General features: G+C 50.7%; 1 protein-coding gene across 6 annotated transcripts in view; it reads right to left on the minus strand.

Moving 5' to 3' along the window:
* SRCAP (Snf2 related CREBBP activator protein) overlaps positions 1-26171 on the minus strand; it is a 33976-nt gene extending 7805 nt beyond the window's left edge. Inside the window, exons 1-27 of one of the 6 annotated variants that reach the window (XM_019628546.1) lie at positions 26119-26171; positions 24360-24433; positions 23513-23775; positions 21917-22168; positions 19588-19773; positions 19208-19348; positions 18266-18488; positions 17874-18151; positions 17159-17249; positions 16945-17034; positions 16255-16419; positions 15835-16157; positions 15559-15736; positions 14883-15019; positions 14468-14637; positions 14162-14354; positions 12772-12908; positions 12499-12685; positions 9986-10155; positions 9315-9574; positions 8843-9109; positions 8196-8360; positions 7682-7867; positions 7206-7472; positions 5364-6871; positions 1550-1815; positions 1208-1410 (exon numbers count right to left, since the gene is read on the minus strand). In XM_019628546.1, coding sequence (XP_019484091.1) covers positions 1208-1410; positions 1550-1815; positions 5364-6871; positions 7206-7472; positions 7682-7867; positions 8196-8360; positions 8843-9109; positions 9315-9574; positions 9986-10155; positions 12499-12685; positions 12772-12908; positions 14162-14354; positions 14468-14637; positions 14883-15019; positions 15559-15736; positions 15835-16157; positions 16255-16419; positions 16945-17034; positions 17159-17249; positions 17874-18151; positions 18266-18488; positions 19208-19348; positions 19588-19773; positions 21917-22168; positions 23513-23566 — 6097 coding nt within the window. In that variant the 5' untranslated portion in view covers positions 23567-23775; positions 24360-24433; positions 26119-26171. Of the gene's footprint in view, positions 1-1207; positions 1411-1549; positions 1816-5363; positions 6872-7205; positions 7473-7681; positions 7868-8195; positions 8361-8842; positions 9110-9314; positions 9575-9985; positions 10156-12498; positions 12686-12771; positions 12909-14161; positions 14355-14467; positions 14638-14882; positions 15020-15558; positions 15737-15834; positions 16158-16254; positions 16420-16944; positions 17035-17158; positions 17250-17873; positions 18152-18265; positions 18489-19207; positions 19396-19587; positions 19774-21916; positions 22169-23512; positions 23776-24359; positions 24434-24893; positions 25162-25591; positions 25811-25894; positions 26006-26026; positions 26046-26118 lie in introns of those variants that run through there. The other 5 variants (XM_019628550.1, XM_019628548.1, XM_019628547.1 and 2 more) reach the window with 5 other exon arrangements.
* Positions 26172-26254: the final 83 nt, after the last annotated feature.

Consider the following 26254-nt stretch of genomic DNA (forward strand, 5'->3'; position numbering starts at 1 on the left):
GCTCAAGTTATCTAGTTCGATCACCCATCAAACAAAACTAACTCCTGTAACGTGTTTGGTAAGTCAGTACAAAACACTGTGAACAAAGACTTGCAATGGATCGACTCTGAATGATTTCAAAAGTTATTATTTTTTTACTAAACTATGTATTGAACACATATTAATAAAAATCCTGCTGACTTTCTTATATTCTAAGGCATTTAGGAAATCTCCAAAACCATGTTACTTTAACTCCATCAGTGCAGGGCTGTGGCTGAAAATATTCACTATTGTGCAAAAGACAGTGCTGGTTAACAGAACCTGATTATGCTGTGGACACCCAGCAAAGACCCCTTGGTCCCAGGAAGGAAGCTCCAACCCAGCCCGAGAAGGTGCATTGCAATTGGTTTACATAATTAGCCAGAGTTCCTCTGCTACTTCCCTGGATTGGTGACTGCTCTAGGGAGGGGCATGTGGCCCAGTTTGAGCCAATGAGCTGTGAAGCAAAGTCAACTGGGTAGGGAGGCACTTTCTTTCCCAGAAAAGACGACCTGCTGGGAATATGTTGTCAAGCCCTTGGTTCCTGCTTAGAGCATTTCGTGTGCTCCCTGGAGTTGTGGCAGCCATGTTAAGATCATGAAGAAATAAGTATGAGAATACAAAGACAGCAGCTATGGATGGTATAAAGTGAGACAGAAAGGCCGGGAGGTCTTGGGTGCATAAGACACCGCTGTTCCCCGACTTTCTCCTTCAGTAAACAGAAAATGTCCTTGGGGTTTACGTCACTTTGGTTGGTTTCTGTTACTTGCAGCCAAATGCATTCTAACCAGCAGGATTCTAAACCAAAGATAAGGATGCTTGTCTTTTCCAAAACAAAACTACTTGCTGTGCAGTCTCGTACCACCACACCTTCACCCGTAAATCTGAAAACTCCGTATTGCGCTATCTCGTTTGCCATCGTATCCCAAATGATTAGCAAAATGTTTACAAAATAATCACTAAATGAATGAATGAGTTAGCACACATTTTCAACTTTAATCAAAGTCAAACTCATGAACGCCAAGAATCCGTCGTAAGGCCTATAATTCTCCACCACCTTGCCCATAAGCTAAAAACTTGTTTCGTTTAATGCAACCCACGGAGGCTGTATGGGCAGCATCTCTGATACAACAATCTGGATTTTCAGACAGGAAAGAAGTCCGGGACCCTCCCTTGCCAGTGTACTCACCGCAGTCATACTGGATGAGCCTCAGGTCAGGGAACTGGGTGCGCATGTTACACACGATACGGTGCAAGGGACGCGCCTGGGGCCAGAGCTCACAGGCCAGCTGCTCCTGGAAGGCTGCCTGACGCGGGGCAAGCCAAGGAGGCGGGTGGCAGGCATGCAGGGAAGGGGCAGGTGCCTCCACAGGAGGCATGACGAAAATGAACCTGCAAGAGGGAGAAGGCACGCGGTCCAAAAGATGGAACTCCGAAAGGCCCTGGAAGTCAGCACCTTCACCAGCCCTAAGCATTACGTCCACTCGGAGGCCCCAAGCCCCTGTGCCCATTCGCATTCAGCCCTGCCAACCTCTCAATGATCTCAGACAGCTGGTCTAGTCGTTGCTGGGGAAACAGGACAGCCCGGCAGGCAGCCTCAGTATAAGTCCAAAAGGTGGGGTGGCTGGGGCGTGGAGAGCGAGGGCCAACAGGGCTGGCCACAGGTTGGGGCAGGGTACAGAAATCCAGGACTTCGGTCCCATACACAGGAGCCAGGGCCCCATGAGCCTCACTGAGCTGGAAAATGCGTTCCAGGCGTTCAGACCGCTGTCGCTTCCGCTTTTCCTCTAGAGAGTCCTAGAGATGAGAGAAACAAGATAAAAAATATAAAAAAACAGAAAAAGGTAATCAGCGTCCTCATAGAAAACCTGACAGTTCCTCCTAGAATTAAACATAATCTATGGAAACCATAGGATTCAAAAACACACTATGGGGCCAGCTGAGTGGCTCAGCTGGTTAAGAGCTTGCTCAAGAGTTTGAGCTCTGAGGGCTGGCCAAGTGGCACGTTGGTTAAGAGCTGGCTTGGGACGCCAGCTCTGAGCAGCAGGGCCCTGGTTCAGATCCCACATGAGGGCCAGTGACACTGCCCTCTACAGCTAAGATGGTGAACAACAGCTCGACCTGGAGCTGGGCTGCCGTGAGTTGCCGGCGACGGCATAGGCTGCAGCCCCTGCTGCAGTGGGCTGCCATAAGCTACTGTGTGTGGCCCGGCAGCCAACGTGAGCAGCCCGGCAGCTGGTGTGAGCTGCCAAAAGCCACCGTGAGCGGCCGTCCAGAGGCCGGCGACTGATCTGCCTCACCCGGGAAGAGCGCAATGATAATACCAACATGGGCCAGTGAAGTGACGTCCTCCACAACTAGACTGAAGAACAAAAAGACAGCAACTTGTCTGTTCCCCTTCTCCTGATTCCCCAGCGCTGTTCCTCTCCCCCAATTCTCCAATAAAATCTTTAAAAAAATAAAAAAATAAAGAGTTTGAGCTCTGAGCAACAGCGGTTCGATTCCCAGCCTAAGCTGAACTGCCGCTGAGCAGCCAACAGGTGGCAGGATGGCTCAGCTAAAAAAAAATAAAATAAAATAAAAAACACACTATGCTTTTAGTAGTTTTCCAAGTCGTCAATAATGGGAGTTACTCCCTTCACAATGTTAAGTGAAATAACCTCTCTGCAAGAAAAAAACTGATCTTCCTGTACAGTACCAAAGCAGAATGCCTGAATGTTCAAAATGAAGATCCACACAGCCAATAAGCTGACAGAACGAATGAGCCAGGGGACTCTCCCTATAACACTTAACTCCAGAACATCCAAGTTTATTTATCTTCTTGCAGTAGATCCCCAAAATTATTAGTAAAAGCCTTCCTCAAATCACTGACCAGGATACAGAGGGGCTAATCAAATCCCCAGCAGTTTTCTGCCAAGGCCCAGACTGGAATGAGATGGGATGGGGCAGTAAGCAGACCTCTACTAGGTAGCATCACCTGAGAGGGAAAGGGGGCGTGCCCTGGCAGACAGGAAATTTGTCTTTGACCCAATCCTTTCCCATCTGTTTCCAGTTTCACTATTAAACCTTTTTTCTTTTTCTTTTTTAGCATTTAGCACACTTGTAGTTTTACATCTGTGTAATATACTTTGATTCAAATCTTCTACCCACAAAAGTCTAACCCCTTAACATGAACTGTATCTGATCTTGTTCACTATAACCACTCAGTATCTAGCTCAGTTATCTGGCACAAAGGCGGCTCTTGATAAATATGTTAACAGAATGAACAAACAATATAGTCCCCAGGAGATGGTCCTGCCAAAAAGCAGTGTCCCAAATCTCCCTTCTTGACTGCTACCTTAGGCTTGACTCTTGGCTCGTGAGCTAGGCGAGAAGGGAAAGCACCCTAGCAGAGGGAAAAATCAACGCAAGCCAGAACTCAAAAAGTGGTAGCAGAGGAGGAAAAATTTGATGGAACCACGTATCTGAAAAGGAACTTGTGTCCTGAATATATGAACTCTTACACCTCCATAATAAGTCAAATAACCCCATTAAAAAGGGCAAAGAATTTGGAGACATCTCTTCAAAGACACACCAATGGCCAAAGACCACTGAAAAGACGCTCAACATCATTGGCCATCAAGAAAATGCCAATCAAAATAAGGTACCACTTCACATCCACTAGAATGGCTATAATGAGAAAGACAAGGAACAAGCGATGGCAGAGATGCAGATCCTGGAACCCCTAAAGGCTGCTGATGGGGATGTGAAACAGTGCAGCCCTTTCGGGAAACAGCTCAGCAGTTCCTCCAACAATTAAACAGTTACCCTGACACTCAGCAATTCCATTCCGAGGTATATATCCAATATCACTGAAAGCATTATGAAAAGACGCAGAATCTTACATTCATAGCTGCATTATTCGTAACAGCCAACAAGTAGAAATAATCCAACTGTCCCTATCAACTGATGAATAGACAAATAAAATGTGGCATGTCAATATCAATATGAGCTATAATGATAAAGTGGTATGTGCTGTAACACAAATGAACTTCAGAAACATTCAGCTAAATGAAAGAAGTCAGTCACAAAAGACCACATATTACATGACTCCATAGGCAAATCTATAAGGAAAAAAAGTCGATAAGCAGTTGCCTAAAGCTGGGGGATGAAGGGGGTCAAGGGATGACAGCTAAGGCTGAAGGGTTTTTGCTGGGGCCATGAAAATGCTCTCAAGTATGACTACTAACGATCACACGACTCTGTGAACATACTAAAAGCTACTCAATTGTGTACTTCAAATGGTTAACTGTACAGTATGTGATTTGGATCTCAAACTGTTTAAAGAAAACAAAATGCCAAGAAGCTGCTACCTACTTCAGAGCCACCAGAGTGTAGCAGACCATGGACTAAAACCTTGGGCTAGGAGCTGGGCTCTCTTCTACTTCCAACAAGCCAGACCCACCTGGCACCATCAGAAAGAGACAAGAGGTGGAGCCAGTGACACTGAGCGAGGAGGGAGGCTAAGGCTAAGGCACCAAGTAAGAGGCAGCTCTGCAGCAGTGAGGAAAAGACAAGAGGCCTCCAAGGCCTCCCTAGATGGTTCTGCTAATTAGTTCCTGGATTATTTACTTGAATCTGAGTTTTAAGTTTAATGTAACCCAACATATATGGAACTATGCAGATACATACAAAAAAAAAAAAAGGCTAGCAGAAAGCTAGTGAAGGGACAGGGAAGAGAGTTCTTTTTACTGCCCACTGAATCACCATGGAGATAAAGAACTACATGGATGAACATCAAAGTCATGAGCTCATGATCGTTAGGGAACCACATTCCATGATGTTGTCCCTCCCTTAGAAGTTCAAATACTTGATGATGGTAACAGTTTTCGCAACTGAGAAAAGTATATAAAAGCAAGAGTTCCTCTCTGAGTACTGCCTCTTGTGGGGAGGAGGAGAAAGCAATGGAGTCAGAACATCCCTGTTCTCACAAGTTGTGTGACCTTTGTAACATCATTTAATGGGTGAGTTCCTTCATCTATAAAATGAGGCAATGAGATACCAACACTAACTCAAAAAAGCAAGCAAAATACAGAGACCCACAGTAACAGGAAGGCCCTGAACACATCAGTGATCAATAGTTTAAAACACGTTAGGTCCCTCATCACCCTGAGGAAAGCAGAACACGATTTGTTATCCCCATTTACAAATAAGGGTACAGGCCCAGACTTGTCCAATGGCCCTCATGTATCAGGTCCAAAAACCTAGGCTTTGTCATTTCCCAAGATAAAAGTGACATTATTCTGTTTCAACACTCCCAAGAAACTCAACTCCCCACTCCCTCTCCTTCGAGGAGTAAAACTTACCAGATAGAAAGGGGAACGAGGTGGTGGTGGGGGCTGGCGCCGAGGCCTGGAACCACTGAACGAGGTAGCGGTGGGGCTGGGGGGACCAGAGCGCAACGTCAGTGTCTCAGGCTCATCCTTGGAAACAGGCAGCCGGGATACCATGGTGACGGGCAAGGAAGCAGCGCCAGACGTAGAAACCACGAGGGAGGATGCCTGAGAAGCTGGGGCCTGTGCCGAGGCTGGGGCCAGCGTCAGAGTCTGTGCTGCGGCTGGGCCCAAGGTGGGCACTGGAAATGGGGCTGGGCTCAAGGTCAGTGTTTGCACTGAAGCTGGGGCCAGGAGTGAAGCAGATGACGACACCGGAGCCAAAGTCAAACTGTGAGCTGGGCTCGGGCCCATCGGAGCAGGAGCCAGAGGGGGTGCTGGAGCCAGAGAAAGCGTCTGAGTTGGACCCAGTGGTGGTACTGGTGCCAGAGACAGCGTCTGAGTTGGACCCAGTGGTGGTACTGGTGCCAGAGACAGCGTCTGGGCTGGAGTTGGTACCAGGGGTGATGCAGGAGTCAGTGACAATGTCTGAGCTGGAAAGAGCCCGTGGGGGTTCCCTGTTCCCAGAGAGAGGGTCTGAGATGGAGACGAGCCGCCAAGAGTGGGTGCTAAAGCTGGGGGCAAGGCTGGTGCTTGTGCAGAAGCCGGGCTTGGCAGAGGTGATGGAACCTTGGCTGGTACCATAGTCTGAGTTGATGATGGAGCCAACACAGGAGTTGGGACTGGCACCAGTGAAGAAGCTGAGGCTAAAGGAATTCCTGGAGCAGATGATGAAGCCAGAACTGGAACCGGAGTCTGTGATGGAGCCAGGACTGGAAGAGGAGCCAGAGAAGGAGCTGGAGTAGCCAGGATTGCTGTCTGTGGAGCCGCCATGGGAGCCAGAGAGGTGGCTAGAGCCTGAGATGCAGAAGGTGCTGGAGCCAGAAGGGAAGCCTGAGCTGGAGCTGGATTTGGCGCTGCCGGACAAGAGTTGGCCAGGGAGGAGGCTGGCACCAGGACAGGTGAACACGCTGGGGCCGCAGCTGAGCTCAGCCCCGGAACATGTGAAGAGGCTGGAGCCAACAACAGAGGGTGAGCAGGTGCCTGAGACGGGGACAGGGAGGGAGCTGTGGCCAAACCGAGAGTCAAGCCTGATGCTGATGGGGAAGCCCCAGCTGGTGCCAAAGAGGGAGGTCCCGGCGCTGCTGAGACAACAGGTGCCAGTGTCGGAGTCACACTGGCAATTAGAGTTGGGCCTGAAGCCGAAACAGGCAGGGAGGCTGAGATGGGGATGGTGAGGGGAGTGGAGGCGGGGGCAGCAGGTGTGCTGGCGACAGAGATAGGGAGTGCAGACGATGCTGGAGCCGAGACTGTGGAGGACACAGGACTAGCAAGGGGAGAGGAGTTGGGAACTGGTGCTGAAGAAGAGGCTGGCCCAGGGAGTGAGGACGGCACCGGGAGAGAGGAGGACATGCTCAAGGGAGCAGCTCCGGGCGCTGAAGCTGTGGAGAGAGGAGGAGTTATCCGCGGCTCTTTCCTTCCTCCTCCCGTTACCCTGCCCTGCCTCTTCCCTTACCCCTAGCTTTAGCTAAAACCTTCATCCCCCACCATGGGCTCATAGATCCAAGGGATCTGACAGCTTAGCATTTCCTTCCCTGGCAAGATTCCAGCAAACATATCCTGGAAGCAGGCAAGGGCTCGATGGCCCAGTGCGCAGCCCCGGCATAGCAAGTCAGTTTGCTGAGTGATGGTGGGGTCTGTTGTGACTAAGAGACCCTGAGGCCATCCTATCTCTGTTCACGGCAAAAATTTCTGGCCTCAGCCACCTGGACTCACCACTGACTTCAGGCGAAGGGCTGTGGACCAGCTTGAGAACGGGCCTCCCGAGAGTGGATGTGGGTATGGGAGCCCGGGCAGCACCCAGAGTAGGTGTGGGCAGCCGGCCAGGGGTTAATGTGGGGCGTGGAGTCAACACAGCTGAAAGCCCAGAGCTTGGAGGCCGGGGTGCTGGGGCCAACGGAGGAACAGGAGTCAGTCCATCCCGAGGGGCCTGTCTCACCACAATCTTCACCACGCCCGTGTTATTCACCATTGTTGGTGGCACTGCAAGAGGAAGCTACATTGAAGGGAAGGCAGAAAAGAAACAAGAGACCCAAAGGATGGAAGAAGTCTGGGGCAGGACAGGGTGGCAGACACATACTGGAGATACTGACAAGGGAAAGGAGCCCTGGGAAGGCTGGACGGGCGGCAGTCGCCCAGGACGTGCTGGAAGTGCCAAGGCCAGCAGGAGATGAGTGAGGGGGAAGCCTCACCCTGGTTAGCAGCAAGCGGAAGGCTGAGGCCAGTGGGGGCAGGGGTGGTGCTGGGGGTCGAAGAAGGCAGCACAGAGACAGGGGTTGGGCCAGGGGTCGGGGCGACGGCCTGGATGAGGGCCACGTGGGCAGGCTGGCTGATGAGGTGGTGCTGCCCCCCTGCTGACACCAAGTGCACCACATTCCCTGGGTGAAGGGAAGAGAGAGAGAGAGAGAGAGAGAGAGAGAGAGAGAGAGAGAGAGAGAGAGAGAGAGAAAGAGAGAGAAAGAGAAGCAGCTATGAACAGGAAGAAGGCAGAGGCAAGGTCTAAGAGGAGAGGGAAAAAGACGGAGGAGGAGAGAACTGCTCTGGGTGACCTCAGCCTGATCTGTCAGCACCTCCCACCAAACACGCCCCTGGCCCCACCCGCCGAAAGCTGGGCACAGAAACAGGTTGATATCTGCAAAGAGACACAAAAACAAGAGGACACGGAAGAAGAGGAAAAAGACAGGACAGGGGGTGGGTTTTACCTACTTTGCAGCGGGCGGGGCTGCCCCACAGCAAGCTGGCGCACCTGGGCACCAGTCAGAGTCAGCTTGTTGCCCTGGATTTGGAAGGTCAAGGGTTTGCTGCCCCCGGCACTAGCCACTGGACGTTGTGCCAGGGAGGCCAGCTGCCCAATGCTGACCACTTCGCCTGCTACGAACAAAAAAGGGGTTTCATGCACACAGGGCTCTCCACGCACCACCTTCCGCAGGCCCTCGTGAGGGTTAGTGTCCCCCAACCCCTCCTCTCAGTTCAGCACCTTCCAGCAAGCTCAGCCTTTACCCTAAGGTCTGCGAGCTGTCGACGCACTATTCCTTCCAGCCCCACCCTCTTGCTCATTGGCAACATCCTTTGATCCTCTTAACAGTCTGCACCATCCTGAGCTAATCACCCCCTCCTCACTGCCCTTCCGCTGCCAGGCTTGCCACTGTTCACTCATCTGTGCGTCGTGTCCCCACTAGACTGAACTCGAGGCTCTGACTGCGTTATGAATCACCCATGTCTGGCACAATACCTGGCACAATACCTAACATACATGACCTCTTGTACTCTTGAGCTTCTCGTCCCTAGTGCCTGAGCACAGGTGCCTTCCTCCCACCTCAGGCGCTGCCCCCTCCAGAGCCCTGGCCACTTACAGGGCAGGCGAGCCTGCATATCAGGAGACAGGATGAGGCGCTGCGGGGCAGGAGCTGGGACTGCTGTGGACGGAGCAGGGGCGGTGGTGGCAGCCGCCGAAGGGAAGTTGTAGCCTGGTGGCACTGTCAGGGGCTTCAGTAAGCTGGAGGAGCCTGGGGGTGGGGCAGGGCTCAGGCGCACAGGGGCAGGTGGGGACGGCTTCAGGGACAGGGTTGGTGTGAGAGGCCGAGAGGTCCCACTCAGGACCCCCAGGGGGGAAGGCAACACTGCAGACACAAAGCAGGTATCTGTCAGATGCACCCTGAATGGAGCCTCAGCCACTCCCAAAAGCCTCCATTCTCACGCTCTTCCAGCCCAACACACACCACACCCGTCTCTAATCCAACTCCTCACTCTAGTTTTACTGCTTTTTCCCCAATCTGACAAATCTACCTGAAGCACCCCCAGCACCCTGGCTCCCTTGCGACTCACCCTGGGGAAGAGGCCCACTGTTTGGCTGCGGTGGGGGCAAAAGAACAGGAGGCCGGGGTGCTGGAATTGGTGGGGGTCCAGCTGGTGAGGCTGATACCAGCAGTGGTGCTGGCAGCACTGGAGGGGTTGGGCCAGGGCTGGGCTGGGCTGAGAGCTCAGGGCCTGGAGGGGGTCGGACTGGGACAGAACCCAGAAGAGTGCGTGGGCTGTTCACAACCACTACTGTCCGGCCTTCTTGCTTGGGCATGGGCTGCAGCATCCTACGAGGAAAAAACACGGGGGTAGATAGGTTGGAAGGATAAGGAGTTAAGAAAAGGAAGAAATAAGGAATATGAGGCAGACAGACAGACAGAGAGCATAAAAGCAAATGGGGGGGGGGGAGACCCAAAAGTGAAAGAAGAAATCCAAGATAAACAAAAAGCACCAAGCAGTGGGGCGGGGGGAGGGGAATAAATGACAAACACCACGACCCTGCCCAGAACCCTCTTTTAGTTATTTCCCCCCAATCCCTCTGCAGTATTTTGCATCCATCCCATATAAACATTCTTTTCTAGCCTAGCCTCCAACTCTTTCTTCTTCATCCCAATCCCTGTCCCCGCCCCGCCCCCCCTCCACCCCAGCTGTAGCCACTTTTCCTAGGAATCCATTCCCTTAGTCCTCGGCCCAGGTACCTGTTGACCTTCATTTTGACTGGCTTGGGCCGGGGTGGGGGGTCAGGAGCAGTAGCCACCTCTAGCAGTACCCGGCGGGACAGGCGATGCCGGGGTAGAAACGTGTCAGCCTCGTATCTAGAGACTCGACCCTCCAGGCCAATGAGATCGAAACGGCCCATGTCTATCCGCTGGCACAAGAAGGAACAGAAAGCACGGTGTCAAAGAGGCAAATGTGACAATAATTTCTCAGACACCAAAACACAGGCAACAAAAAAAACTGGTAAACTGGACTGCAGCAAAAGACATCATTAGCAGAATGAAAAGGGAACCCACAGAACGGCACTAAGTATTCGCAAATCATGTACCTGGTAAGGGGTTACAGTCAGAACATATAAAGAACTCCTACAACTCAACAACAAAAACACAAACCCCCCAATTAAAAAATCCACAAAAAAAAACCCCACAAAAGTCTTTAATAGACATTTCTCCAAAGGAAATATACAACAAGCACATGAAAATATGCTCAATGTCACTAATCATCAAGGAAATACAAACCAAAACCACAGTGAGGTACTAATATCACCTCACAACAATTAAGATAGAGAGCATCCAAAATATAGGAAAACGACAAGGCTTGGAAATGATGTGGAGAAAGGAGAACCCTTAAGAGCTGCTGGTGGAAACAGAATAGAGCGGTCGGTATGGAAAATAGTATGGCAGGGCCTCAAAAAATTAAAAGTAGAAGGACCGTGAGATCCGGCAACTCCACTTCTGGGTATGAAGTCATGTGCTGTGTAACAACATTTTGGTCAACAATAGACTGCGCAGCCGACAGAAGCTCTGTGAGAATATCGTGGAGCTGAACAACTATCGCCCAGAGACAGCGTAGCTGTCCTCACATCACTGCAACACCTTCCTCACTCACGTGCCTGTGGTGATGATGGTGTGAGCACACCTACTGTGCTGCCAGTCTCGTAAAGTGTAGCACCTACGTGCATATTTAATAATACAACAAACGACTAGGAGGCTGGCTGAGTGGCTCAGTTGGTTAAGAGCTTGCTCCAGACTGCGAGCTCTGAGCAACAGGGTTACTGGTTTGATTCCCAGCCTGAGCTGAACTGCCGGCAGGATGGCTCAGCTAAAACAAACAAAAAACAGACAACTATGTTACTGGTTTATGTATTTGCTATACTATACTTTTTCATCATTTTAGAGCGTTCTTTTTACTTATTAAAAAGTTTGCTGTAAACAGTACAGTATGCCGTGTTATGCTGGCAGCAGTCTCATACATCTCGTGTTTACTGCGTCTCTTGATTTTATCAGTTTTTCTTGTGCTTCATTTAATCTCGTGTTGTCTTATAAATGTAGTGTAGCCTAAGTGTGCAATGTTTATAAAGCCTACAGTAGTGTACGGCCATGTCCTGGGCTGTCACAGTCCCTCACTCACCAACTCATCCAGAACAACTTCCAGCACTGACAGCCCCATTCCTAGCACGTGCCCCATGCAGGTGGAACGTTTTTATCTTCTGCACCATATTTTTACTGTTCTGTCTTTAGGTATGTTTAGACACACAAATACTTATTGAGTCACACTTGCCTACAGTAGTCAGTCCATTATGCTGTGCAGGCTTCAAACACACACAGCCTAGGTGTGTAGGAGGCTGGACCATCTAGGTGTGTGTACGTGTGCCCTGTGATGTGCATACGACAATGAAATCACCTAAAGATACACTTCTCAAAAATATCCCCATCGTTAGGCAGAGCGACTATACACCCAGAAGAGAGCTGAAAGCAGGGACTTGGACAGTTATTTGTAAACCTATATTCACAGCATTATTCACAATAGCCAAGTGACCGCAGGTGGATGAATAAACAAACTGTGATATGTATGTATGTTTGTGTGTGTATAGATACATGAACATTACTCAACCTTAAAAGTGGAAATTCTGATGCACGCTACAAACATGATAAACCTCGAGGACATTATGCTAAATGAAAAAGGACAAATACTGTCTGATTCCATTTACAAGATGTCCCTAGAGTACTCAAATTTACAGAGACAGAAAGTAGAATGGTGGCTGTCCAGGGCTTGGGGGAGAGGGAGAATGGGGAGTGATAGGTACAGAGTTTCAGTTTGGAAAGATGAGAAAAGTTCTGAAGATGGATGGTGGCAATGGTTGTATAATAATGTGAGTGTACATAAAGCCACTGAACCATACACTTAAAATGGTTAAAATAGTAACATTTGTTATGTGCATTTCACCACAATAAAAACAAAAATCTGGAGGGAGGTGACCAAAAGAGGGAAGGAATAAGAAAACAAAATAACAAGTATTATTAACATGCCTGGCACTTCCAAAAATATTAACACAATTCTCACAAACATACTTGCCCAAAGTCACTCGGCTAAAAAACAATGAAACTAGGGGTACAATGCTGAGATGATGAAGTTGGGATGCAAAAGGTCAGCCTCTAGCCTAGAGAGAAGTGCAGGGGTGGGGAGGCCCACAACCTTGGAGACAGCTGCTCACCTGGAGGGGATGAACGTCAGTGGCCCCAAGCACCAGGGAGGCGGTGCTGAGGCAGATGCCTGGGGTGATGAACGGGGAGGTAACAGGTCGAGGATCAAACAGGTTGGGATGATTGCACACCTTGCGCAGCTGCATCAAAATGTTGATGACACTCATGAAATGGCCGGTGGCCAGTGTCTCCTTGGTTCTGGGAGAGAATAAAGTTAAGTGGGGCATCCTGACCCTGACCTCTGCTCTGCCCTAGAGCCAGGCCCACCCTTGACCCTCCCTTACGTGGTCTGGGCCATGAAGTCATCATAGAGACAGCGCTGGCGCTTGGACAGTCGGCAGCGAATGACATGCTCATACTTCTTAGGCATCTGCTTCTCAACGTCCACCTTCACTCGGCGCAGCAAAAAAGGCCGCAAAACCTAAAAGCAGGGAAGTAGGAAGCTGATGGGAACATCCGGCCCTGAGCCCCAGCTGAGCCCCTCCAGCTGGGTCTTGGTTGATGATCAGCTGGGTGCTAGCCTGGCCCATGAGTAAACTAAACACTCATGGAGCAATGCAGCCAATCACACAAAAATGAGTCAGGTGCAAGCCCTCCTCCCAAGGACTCTGTCTGCTGGGGGAGACACAATAAAGACGAGAACATAAGAAATGATAAAGAAAGCACTGAGGCAGACTTTGAAAAGAAAAAAAAAAGAAAGCACTGAGGGCAGAGCAACTAATGATACAGGAGGAATGACTCAAATTCCATTTCAAGGAGTAAGTGTAAATTTACAAGATTATGAAAGTAAATCCAGGAGAGAAGCTGAGAACAAAAATTGTGGCAGTGACAGCAGCACAGAAAACAAAAGGCAAATCTGAGATGTCAGGAGATAAAACCTGACAGGCAGAGTCATCGACTTAACATGCAAGAAGTGAGGGAAGGGAAATGAAGGAAGACTTCTTTGTTTCTAGTTTGATTTATCAAAATGATGGTGTGACTGACCAAAATGGAACAGAAATAATAGGCTATAAGGCCTGAGGTGTTTGGGTTAAAACAGAATGAGTTCAAGATGTACCTTGGATTAAAGACATTGAGTCAAATTTACACTAGACTCATGGAGTCTTTGGCTCTCTAGACCACTCCTTAAGTGGTCTAGAGAGCCAAAGGATTAAAAACACAAATTGGGAGTCTTTAAAGCCTTATGAATGAATATGCCTGCAAGATAAACTGGGAGACAAAAAAGTAAAAATCAGGATGCTGAGAGATGTCATTTAAAAGCTAGACAAAGAAAGAGGGACCAGAAAAGACAAGAGAAAGGCAGGCAGGAGAGAGAAAAGAAAGGAAGGGGAGGAAGAGGTGGCGGGAGAGGGGGAGAGAGATGCTGGTGGGGGAAGAACACAACAAAAATACAAAGTTGAGGAAAGCCAGGTGAAGAGAAATCCAAGCAGCACTGATCAGCAGTATCATTCTACTCAGAGAATAAGGACAGAAATGTCACCATTAAAGAAAACAAGCAGAATGACGGAGATGATGTCACTCAGTCCACAATGGGTTACTCACTCAGAGAACTGCAACCTGACAGCTGGGTGAATTCTGCCTCGCTCTCTGCCTTCCCTCCCTAAGGGTTTTCTGGGGGCTGACCTTAGCCCCTCACCATTCCCAATGCCCCTGACAAATGGCTACAGGCCCTACCTTGTGGAGGCGCTTGACAAGCCCTTCATTGTACTCTTGGCTGCCCTCAATCATGCCGGTTAGGGGGTTAGAGAACCATTCTTTGAACTCGCGATGAGACTGGAAGACATGGGGCATCAAAAAGTGCATCAAGGACCACAGCTCCATGAGGCTGTTCTGCAAGGGAGTTCCTGTCAGGAGCAGGCGTCTCTGGCTGCAGAGAGACAGGGGATTAGAGGGAAGGCGTCAGCGAATTCTCAGCCTTCCGAGCAACCCCAGGGCCTGGGACCCCAGCAGCCCTCGCATCCACACCCATTCCGTGCCCACCTGTTGAAGTTGAGCAGTGACTGCCAGCGTTGCGACTTGAAGTTCTTGATGTTCTGAGCCTCGTCCAGGATGAGATAGCGCCAGTTCTTGCGGCGGAAAGCCTGATGGTCCTGCAGCACCAGCTTATACGACGTGATGCACACATGGAAGGCGTTGGGCTTGGTCCAGCCCTGAGGAACCAGAGAAAGTGGCAGGTCGGGGGGTGAAAAGAAAGGACAGGGCAAAGGGAAGACACGTGAAGGTCCTCAAGGGACAGACAGCAGGTCGAGAAAAGAGAAAGTCCCAGGAGCAGCATGGAGCGACAGAAAGGAGAGGGGGAAAAACTCATCTGAAGGGCTGAAAAAAAAAGAAGAAAAGGGAAAAGAAGAGGAAGCTTCGACTGAGGGTGAAGGGGTGTCTGCGTGGAGGAGCGAACCTGTCGCTTGAGCTTCCTCTCTTTCTGGGCTCCATAGTAGGTGAGGATTTTAAAGCTGGGGCACCAACGCTTCAGCTCCATCTCCCAGTTCAACATCACACTGGTGGGGACAATGATCAAATGGGGGCCCCAGTTACCTGTTCAGGAAAAGAATGAGAGATGTACGGCATGATAACTATAGTTAACGATACTGTATTACACATTTGAAAATTGCTAAGATAGATCTTAAAAGTTCTCATTATAAATAAAAAATTTTGTAACTACACATGGTGACAGGCATTAACTAGATTTACTGTGGTGATCATTTCTCAATGTACACAAATATCGAATCATTATGTTGTACACCTTAAATTAATATATGTCGATTACACCTCAATTTTAAACAGTAAGATTTGGAAAGATTTTAAAGAGGAATTTAAAGAAATAATGAGAGATGGTAAAGAAGCAAACTCTGGGGTTCTGGTTCCTCGAACCTAGCCCTGACCGGTCTGTCCCAAGAACCCCAGCATTTGCAATAGCCTCTCTATAGACAGGTCCCGACCAGAACCCATGAACCTACTTAGATACCAGCAGAAGTCTGGTGGGAGTTTCACCATCCGCAGATGGAGTCTCCATTAGACAAGCTGCCCAGGGAGATAGCTGAGCTGACCCTAGGGGAAGGACCCTGCCCAGTTACCTTTCTCACAGGCCAAGTGGGCCAGCAGGGAGATGGTCTGGATGGTCTTGCCGAGCCCCATCTCATCAGCAAGAATGCCGTTGAGCTTCTTCTCGTACATCGTCACAAGCCAGTCCAAGCCAATGTGCTGGTACTCCCGCAGCTGACCCCGCAGGAGCAGGGGGATGGGCGTCTTCACCTGGCAGGGAAGAGGAGGTATCATGGGGGAGCAGAGGCACCTGTCACTCATGCCAGGAAGTCAAGGTTTAGGAAAGCAACCGCTGGGCCCGGGAATACCTGGGTGGTGGCCAACGTGTAACCTTTGGGCTGGAGGCTCTCAGCAGCTGCAGCGATGTCAGTAATTTCTTTCTTAGGGCCCAGCGTGGTGGCGGGCCCTGGGGTAGGAGGCCCACTGCCCCCATCTGCCTCACTCTGCTCTTCATCCCGGGCCAGCAAGTATTCCACCCCAAAGTCATCGTCCTCGTCCTCCTCTGCTTGGCTCTGCGGCGGGGTCTCCTCAGACTCGTCAGACTCGGATTCCTCGGATTCTGAACTCCCATTTGTCTCTTCCTCCTCAGAATGCTCACCATCCTCGTCCTGGCTCTGCTCCGCAGAGGAGTCTGCAGCACAAGACCAAGGCCTGGGGCTCAGCACTCTGCTCCCCTCCCCGGAGGGCGCTGCCCGCCCGCCCCACCCCTCTCAGGACCACACAGTCACCTGATTGGCTGCTGCTCTCCTCCTCTGCGGCCCCCTCTGGTTCACTGTCAGAGCTGCTGGCCTCCAGCTCCTCTTCCTCTTCGCTGCTGGCTGAGCCCGGGGCAGAGGCATCAGAGGCATAGGCTCCCGCGTACTGGCGCAGCAGCTCCTCCACAGACAGCTCCCCTAGGGGAGAAACGGCAGTGAGTGAGCGGGCTTCAAGAGGGAAGGCCTGAGCACTGTCAGTTCATCGGACCTGGGTCTCTGCACACGGCTACGCTCAGGTCCAAGGCAGCCAGAAGAGTTTACTCTCAGCACCAGCAAAGGCCCTAAAACCGTGGATGGAGCTGCCTCTGCTGGAAAGACAACCTCCACCTAATGAACCACTTTTTTTTAGATTTTTTTTTTTTTTTTAAATTGGGGAAGGGGAACAGACAAGTTGCCGTCCTTTTTGCTGATGAACCTCCCTTTAAGGTTCAGGCCAAACACAACCAACGTCCTTCACCATCCTCTTCCCTCCGTGAGTGCTCACATCACTTTGTATGCAATTCTATCACCACCAGTCATCCCATTCTATTTGTACTTATTCATCTATAAGCCTGTCCTTGTCATTAGACCTGGAGTTCCTCCAGAGGGAGTAAGAAGAGTCTTAGCATCAGCACTGTGCAGGAGACACAGTGGGCACTCAGGAAACTGTCTAGAGAATGTCACCTTCTCGAGCCAGCTCGCTCAGCTCTGTGGCATGATCCACGTCCCCTTCCAACTGCTCCTCAGCTGCTATGGTGTCTTCTTCATCCTCAGCTGGAAAAAGAGAACGGAGCACCATCAATGGGGACAGAGGCAGAGGCACTGTCCACATGGACGAGGTGAAAAAGCCTGAGATGTTAGGTCCAGACTACTCAAAGACAAAGAGAAGAGGCCTGACCTTCATCCTCGTTGGCAGTAAACTCCTCATCATCCTCATCTGGATGCCAAGGCTGCTTGTTTCGCTGTGTAACGGAGGGCGGGGGCTTTACCTGTATGACAAAGGAGGAAAAGGGAGAGGACAGAAGGTGAGAGCCCCGGGAGACAGGCCCAATGCTGAATACGATTCCATAGAACACTCTCTGTCCCCTTGAGTGAAAGCTGCCACTGGCACAGGCCCACGGCAAGGATGCAATCAAGGGTTTTCTTTCAGCACTAGCTACCAAATCCTCGCCCCACTGTCTGGGGGAGGACCTGTGAAAAGTGCTCTGCCAGAGTGCAGGCCCTCACTGCCCCCACCCTGCACTCAAACACACGGAGAAACAGAGAGCTCGGGTCCCAAAGTGACTTCAAGATTACCGTTCCAGTTCCACACCAACAAACCAGAAAGGACGTATCAGGGCCCTTTAATGAGTGGTACGGGCCAGGATAAGAATTTGTTTCAAGCAATTCACACAGCAATTTACAGAGTACAGTATGGTATACTCTTCCACGACAGCATCAGAAACTCTGCCCATCTCAGACTGAACTTGCCCAAACCCAGATTCTTCCCTATCCATCCCCAAACAGAGCCCCCAACATTGCCCTTAACCAGGGAGGACTCCTGGAAACCACCACCTCAAACCAGCGCTCAGTCCGCGCACCCCTCCCTCTGTCCCCAATGCGAGCGTCCTTACCTTTAGCACCTGAGAGGGCTCTTCCTCACCACCTTCTTCAGGCCCCTCTCCGGTGTCACTACCACGAGATGATGGGGTTCTCGAGGAGCTGGAAGGCCCTCCTAGCAGCTGAGGGGGAAGGGAACGAAGCAACTCTTCCAGCGGCAGCTCCCCCTCGCGTCTAAGCAGCTCGATCTCACGCCTCTGGGTCTCTGCGTCATTGCCTTCCTGCTGTTCTTCAACCTCGATCGTCTCCTCATCATCCTCTTCCTCCTCCTCTTGGGGCTGGAAGTCTCCATCTAGAGCAGGAGAACAAGGTCACTAAGTCCACAGGCCCTGCAAGCCACAGGGTGGGTTTTCAGCTCTGGGAAGGGCACAGGAGGAAGAGGAACAGAGCCAAAGAGGACACACACCTTCGTCGTCCAGCTGGGAAACTGGGGGCGGAGGACTAGAGGCGGCTGAGGAAGAGCCAAGGCAGGGGGAGGAGCCAGCTTTGCTGGAGGCCGGCGGCTGGTTGAGGCTCTGAGACAGAAGGTCTGAGTACTTCTCAGTCTGCCCCACGATGAAGTCCAGGTGCAGGTCCAGAGCCTTCTTGCGCTTTTCCTCCAGCCGTGACTGTTGCTTAAATTGCACCACCTGCCACAAGCACAAAAGGGATGAGTTACTCAGGCAATCTCTGTTCATGCATGCTAGGCCCTGGGCTGGCTTCTAAGGAAGAAGGTCTAAAGGACCTCAAAGGAGCTCCTGTGGGAAGCACCAAGGCAGGAGAGGGGAGAGAAGAGCCAGCTTAGCTTCAGGCAACAGAGAAAGATTTGCAAAGTACCTGGAGCTGAATCGCAAAGTCCAAGTAGGCACTCCCTAAGTGAAAATGAGGAGAAAGGCATTCCCAGAAGCAGAAAGCCACATGTTAATGGAGGAACATGTTTGAAGTGGAAAGGCGAGGAAAAGGACCTGGCAGTACGCACTGAAGATACAGACAGAAACCAGGTAGTGCTTGAGAAACAATTACAGCTTGATAACCATGAACAATTTAATCAGTTAAGAACTTGGATGGTATTTAGGCAGGTAACTGGCAGACAGCTTGTAGAAACAGCATGCTGAATGCCCTGCAAAAAACCGATAGCATAGAGGAGTCAAGATGTCCTACTAACAATCCCCAAAGGCAGGGCCCATGTTTTTCTTTCTTCTTTATAGCACTTGATGCTCAAAAGGGCCAACGCACAACAGAAATACCATTAAAGCTGCTTGAAATTACACTCTTCGCTCTCTCACAGAGCTTCGCTCATTCCTGCTACCATGCTACCCACCAACCAACCCTGTGGCACCCAGCTCCCGTCCCAAGCCCTGTGGCCTACCTTCTCCACGTTGCTCCAGAACTGCCTGACATCCTTGGCCATGGAGGAGGCGATTCGACGCAGCTTGGCCTGCTCCTCCCTCCGGGCCCGTTCCTCTTTCTGCCGCTGCTCCTCGTGGTGCCGGATCACCATGCGGACCACCTGCGGGATGCGGAGCCAGCGTGAAAACGCCCAAGGCCAGGCCCTGCCTTCTCCCCAAGTCAGAAGCAAAGAAAACCATCAGGGCCGAGAAGCTTAAGAAGCTGGAGCTTGCCTCTTGAGAACATGGGCGTTAATACACATCCTACACTGTTCTGCATGGCTTCCTTCCAACCAGCCCACCCAACAAGGAAAAGCCAACCTGAGACGGAAATGAAAGACAGGCCCAGGTGAAGACGTACTTTGCGGGCCACGCCACGTTTCCAGCGGCGCTCCTGAGCAAAGTCGGCAGACAGCCACTGCATCTCCTCACACAGGTAGTCCCAGTGACCTTTGGGACGCGGCGGCTCGGGCACTTTGGGCAGCCTCTTCAAGGACCAGAACCCCTCCTTCCGCAGTTCAGCAATCCGAGTCTCAATCTCAGCCTCCTATTGAGGGAGAGCTGTGTCAATCAAGTTACTGAACATGAACTCCACCTCCTGACCATGGCTGAATCCCAGGACCAGCTGGGCTGAGTGTGCTATGCTCATCTTAAGTCCACATACCAATTCTACAAGTAGGTATTATATGCTCTCTTCAGGTGAATAAAAAAAAAATAAAAAGATCACGAAAATTAAGCAATTTACTTGAGATCACACAGCCAGGAAGTATTAACAGCTGAGAATTAAAAACAGGTCTAATGGCTCTAAACACCACATTTCATGTTCTTTCCATTATTGCACACAACTTCCACTCCCTAAGAATATAGGCGAGACATAGGAAAGCATCCCCAAAAGAACTGCTGAGAAGCAGGAGCGCATGTTTTTTTACTGACTCCTGTGCCAAGAGTTCTTCGGTGCTGCAGAATTCTTACATACGAGCATGTTCATGTTTAGAAACATGCTATGAACCCCAATTTACACAATCCTGTTTGTTTTTTTAAAATACCACTTTTGGGCCGGCCGAGTGGTGCGATGGTTAAGAACTCGCTTGGGACGCCAGAGGGCCCCGGTTCGGATCCCACATATGAGGGCCAGTGACACTGCCCTCTACAGCTAAGATGCTGAACAACAGCTCAACCTGGAGCTGGGCTGCCATGAGTCGCTGGTGACGGCGTAGGCTGCAGCCCCTGTGGCAGTGAGTTGCCATGGGCTACCGTATGTAGCCAGCAGCCAGCGTGAGCGGCCAGCAGCCGCAGTGAGCGGCCGTCCAGCCGGTGACTGATGTGCCTCGCCCAGGAAGAGCGCAATGATGGTGCCAACATGGGCCAGTGAAGCAACATCCTCCACAACTAGACTGAAGAACAAAACAACAGCAACTTGTCTGTTCCCCTTCCCCCAATTCCCCAGCACTGTTGCCATCCCCCTAGCTCCCCAATACAAAAAAAAAAAAAAAAAAAGGCTTGGGATGCCAGAGGGCCCCGGTTCGGATTCCACATATGAGGGCCAATGAATGACATTGTCCTCCACAGCTAAGATGCTGAACAACAGCTCAACCTGGAGCTGGGCTGCCATGAGTCGCCGGCGACAGCGTAGGCTGCAGCCCCTGTGGCAGTGCGTTGCCATGGACTACCATGTGTAGCCAGCAGCCAGCGTGAGTGGCCGTCCAGAAGCCGGCGACTCATCTGCCTCACCCAGGAAGAGCGCAATGATGGTGCCAACATGGGCCAGTGAAGCAACATCCTCCACAACTAGACTGAAGAACAAAAAGGACAGCAACTTGTCTGTTCCCCTTCCCCCAATTCCCTACCGCTGTTCCCATCTCCCCCAATTCCCCAATAAAAATCTTAAAAAAAAAAAAAATAAAAATAAAACACCACTTTTCTAAAAATGTGCTTATGAAAATACGGAAAAATCATACACAAAAAGTTAACATTGTTTCTACATTAATTATATTGCATAAGAAAAAAAATAAAAGCATTTAGAATTTTTTCTTTAACAGAGGTGGCTTTAAAACTTAGGACAACTGCCTTCATTATTCTTGTCCTCTCCTGACAAAAACTAAACCAGAGGAAATAAGAGCCAGAGATAATTCATGGAACTAAATGGCCTGATAGTGAAGAAAACGTCAAGAAAGACATGAGCACCAGACCAACGGCTCTCCAATCTGAGCGTGCAGCAGAACCTGAAGTGCTTTGTAAGATAGATTACTGGGCCCCACTGAAGTTTTCAGTGGGCAGATGGAAGAGGGGTACCAAGAATTTGCATTTCTCACAACTTTCCAGGTAATGCTGACACTGCAGGCCCAGGGGCCACACTTACTAATGGTTAAGTGTTGTTAACAGACACTGCAGGATAGAAATGAGAAGCAGCTTAGCTTCAGACAATAGAAACCAGTAACTTAAGAACCTCAGTTTACAAAGCACGTTCATGTCTCTAAACTGATACTAGTCTCTTAACTAGTACACCACCTCTATGTTATAGAAAAAGTAACGAGGCTCAGAGGTCAAGCAACGTGCTCAAGATCATGGAAAATAAGACAGAACCTGTACTCTAAATTCATGAGGAGGAAAGAAATGTGAAATACCCCTGGGACGTAGGAACTCAGGGAACAAGACGCCCGAGATGCCTCACGAGCCTTCCCGATACATACATGCTTGGCCTGCTCTGCGATCTCAGCATGGCTTTTCTCCCACTTTGGACCCCTGTTAGCCAGGTCAGCAGCCTGGGATAAGCTGAGCCCCTCCAGGGGTGCTGTGGCACCATCCGGGGGCCCCAGAGGTCCATCCAGAGAGGAATCTTGAGCTATATGCTGGGGAGAGATGCCACCTGCCCCACTAGAGGCTGGGGAACTGGATGAGGCAGGGGACACAGGATTGCTGCCTGTCATGCCGTCCGACACCATCTAGAAAAGAAAGATAAAATGAAGGCTTAGCACTGTACCAGGAGTTTAAAGTATATTATTTCATTCTACCTTCCTAAGAAAACACTCTGGAGTAAGGTATCGACCTAATTTCTGTAAACACAAATTTTGGGGTAGAGTTTTAACGAGGTACTTGAGAAGGCAGAACCAAGTTTATAGTAGGTGCTTGGCATGCAAGGAGTTTGAGCCTGAAATCCAAGTCTACTACTATAGTGGGTGACCTCAAATGTTAATGAAACTTCAGAAACATTCAGAACTTTCAGAACTTCAATGATTTCACTCACATAAACAAATCTCTATTCTTCCCTCCTTTTCATAGCAAGCATGGCAGATTCATCTATGCAAATCAATTCAAGCTACCAAATTCAAAAGGCATTAAAAAAAAAAACAACAACAAGATCACCTAAGCCTCTACAGTCATTACCAGTCTTGGTAGCTTCCCTTACTAGGGAGGTATAAGGGGAGGGAGTGTTGTCACTGTCCTCAAAGACCACCTATTAAATTACAAGATCCTTCATGATCAGGAAGAAGTGGAAAACAAAGTCCTAGTTAACTGTGGAGAGTGAGGGAACTCATGAAATTCACTCCAGCACACAAGCTTCACAGTGTGCCATTCAAAATCCTACTCAGCTAAATGACCAGACTCTTATGTCACAAAATTTCTCAGCTGCTCAAGAAAATTATAAATATCAAATCCATAACCATCAAAAGCACACTGTAACTTCTAGTTAAAGATGGAGGAGCAGGTAAATCCTGCGCTCGCCTCCTCACAGGACCACATCAAAATTACAACCAAACTACAGAACCACCATCATCGAGAATCACCTGAAGTCTAGCTGAACAGAAGTCCAACAACTAGAAGCAATGTTGACACTGTAAATATAAAGATTTTTTTAAAAACCTACTGTACACAAACCAAGGTCTGGTATCAAAAGCTATAATTTTTTCCCTTACCCGCCCGCACTTCCTTGGTATGAGAAAAGGAATACTACACACCATCCGTAACACTTGTTCCACTACCAAAAGAAACTGAGCTAGTCTCAAAGCACAACATCTTAAAAGCATGTTGTCCCAACCTGGCCTAATTCAACCTCTTTCAGGTACCAAGGAGTTTCCACAGTCTCAGAGGTCAACGTTACACTGATGTCGGGTACAATGGAGTGTCCCAACAGGCTTAACAGCCCACCTGAACACCAGAGGTTCTCCAAATTCAGTTCCCCAGGTACCTAGCATCACGGAAACATGGCTAGGACCTGCCATGTTTCTTCTGCCTGAGCTAGTAGCCCCCAAAGCACAAGTAGAGTAAGAATCCTCCCCCTTTCAAACCTGTGTCTGCAGGACTGGGAGCTGAGGGTGAGCAGGGGAGGGGCTGCTCTGCATGGTCCCACTCCCAGGCTCCTCTTTGGGGGCCTTAAGAATGACTGGGTCGTTGTCACCACTGCTGCTGGCCGAGGGGCTGACGTCCGGCTGCAGGGCATGCTGGGAGCTGGCCTCATTCTGGGCCACCGGCCACCGGGACCCGCCTTCCAGGGCCCGGGGCCCACTAGGGCGTCCCAGCCTCCACTCAGGTCCACCGGCCTCTGGAGCACCTAAAGTAGAGTAAAAATGAGTAGAAACGGGATTTTAAGAGATTAGTCTTTGAAATAACCAGGAATAACATGTGAAAATAAAGATAAATGAACAGAGTGATTAGAACCTGCATTTCTTGAGCATCTACTGTGAAGACACTTAGTACTTCATATATTCTATAATTCTCACATCTACCTTACAAACCAGGTACTTTTCACAACATAATAAACATTTACTTAGTTCCTTCTACATACTGAGGATAGAGCCATACAGAAAAGATCCCTAACCTAAATGAAGCTTACATTCTAATATTTTCTCTATTTCACAAGTTAGGAAATCAGGACTCGAAAGCAAATGACCAAGTGACAAGAAGGAAGTGATAGGAGAAAGGCTTAAACCTGGGTACTGATGCCAAAACCATGGAGGCCATGCTATTCTCCTAGACACAGCCAGGGTGATCAGATCTTTCTCTATCCACAGCCTCAGTTCTATTACTGCAATGCTAACATCAACCCAGAAGTATTAACCTATAATTTCTCTCCTCAATGATCCCAAACCTCTCTCCCATTAGCATCAGTACACAAAATGGTATCTGAACCCTCACCTGTGTGAGCTGAGACCACACCCCCTGTGAAAGTCTGTACTTCCACGGTGCCGCCGTTCTGAGGGTAATCGCAACTGAAACAAACGAAAGGGAGGGAAAACAGGAGTGAGGGATCAATCCACATTCCCCAACATCCAGCATAGCCTTCTTCTAGCAACTTTTGAGGCTTGTAAATATACCCACATCGGTTCAAAGGCTGAAAAAAGTTACAGTAGTAGGGAAAGCTCACATTTCAGAAAAATAAAAGCAAATCACGTTTTATGAAAGCAGAGTTCCCTAGGGACAGAAGGTTCTGGCTGGTGGGAAAAGCAAGGAAGTGAAGAAGAAGAAAAAAAACAACAAAAAGTTTAAAAAGCCAAAGTCTAATTAGCCCCAGCAACTGAATGAAGGGCAAATAAAGAAAAAACACTGTCATATCCAGAAGTTCCAAGAGGTGCTGGCTGCCAGGCAGCCAGCTCTCCTTGCCAGGGAGGGCAGAACACAGTCACAGAAGCAGCCACCCTTCCTCAGGGTAGGGCCCTGTGACTCCCATACCTGCACCAGGAGACACTTCCCCAAACACAAGAACTACAGCAGGAAACATGAGAGGAGCCATCAGATGTGAGCAAGGCCGCTCAGCAAAGACCCGGGGCGGAAACAGGCAGGGAACCCACACAAGGCCCGGAAGTGTTTCCCCAGTGGTTAAGGAAATTCCTTAACCACGGGTGCTGCCTCTGATTCACGCCCTGCTTCACGACAGGCTCACAGGACCCTAGCGAACTATAATACAAGAAGCCTGAACTCTTAACCCCAAACGTCACTACTTTCTCCCAACCCCTCCCGACAGACTGACGCAGCGTGACCCCTGACCTCTGACCCAAGCGGCCACTAGCCTTAGTAGCGCGCCCCCTCCTAAACTCCCACCCTACCCAACGTGCGCGATGGACTGGGGGAGGGGCCCGCGCGAGCGCGGCTGGAAGCGGAGTGAACCGGCTGCGCGCATCGCCCGGGGGCTCCCGCCAGAACCCAAACCCACGCACACGAGGGTCGCGGGGCAGGGCGACCTCTCAGCCCTGCCTGTCAGGGAGCCCCCCCCCGCGTCCCCCCAGACCGCGAAAGGCTTCGAGCCGCCAGGTCCTGACCCCTGACGGGATATGATGGGCGCACGCCCCGACTACTCATCCCACGCCCCCCTTCCTCTTCCCGCGCGCTCCTGAGGGGGGGCTGGGGTTGGTGGGCGGGCAGGAGCGCACCTGGGTCCGTCCTCTCAGGGCTGGCTCGCTCGCTCGCTCAGGCACGCGTGCGCAGACGTGCGGGAGGGGAGAGGAGACGCGCCCAGGCCCAGTGCAGGCAAGCCGGCCTGGCCCCCCCTCAGTCTGTCTCTATGAGCGCGCGCCGACAGCCTCGCGCACCAGCCCCGGGGCCTCCGCCGAAGGTGCGCGCGCAGCATCCCGGGAAGGTGGGAGGGGAGGTGGTGGCGGAAAGCTGCGCGCGCAATCACCCGTCAGGGGCGGGGGAACTGTGGGGCGTCCGCCATCTTGTCTCCCTCTCCTTACCTGCGTCCTCGGGGGCGTGCGAACCACCCCCCTCCCGCCGAGGAGGGGGAGGGCCACCTCTTGGACGCCGCCTTCGCGGCTTTTAAAGTCCCCTGGGGCCCGCGGCTATTGCCACCGCCTTGCTTCCACTACCTCTTCTCATGCCACAGAGGTGCGGGCGGTGGGTGGAAAAAATGAGACACGCTAGTACAAGCGAAGCGCCGCCGCCGCTTCCGAGGCCTCACCAAAATGGCCGCCGCCTTCTCGGCCGCCGCCGCCGCCGCCACCGCCGCCGCCGCCGCCGCCGCCGCCGCCACCGCCACCACCACCACCACAGCAGCTCACTATCGCTATCGCCGGCGAGGCCCGTCCTCTCGCGAG

Source organism: Hipposideros armiger, unplaced genomic scaffold (assembly GCF_001890085.2).
Source record: "Hipposideros armiger isolate ML-2016 unplaced genomic scaffold, ASM189008v1 scaffold_799, whole genome shotgun sequence".
NCBI lineage: Eukaryota > Metazoa > Chordata > Mammalia > Chiroptera > Hipposideridae > Hipposideros > Hipposideros armiger.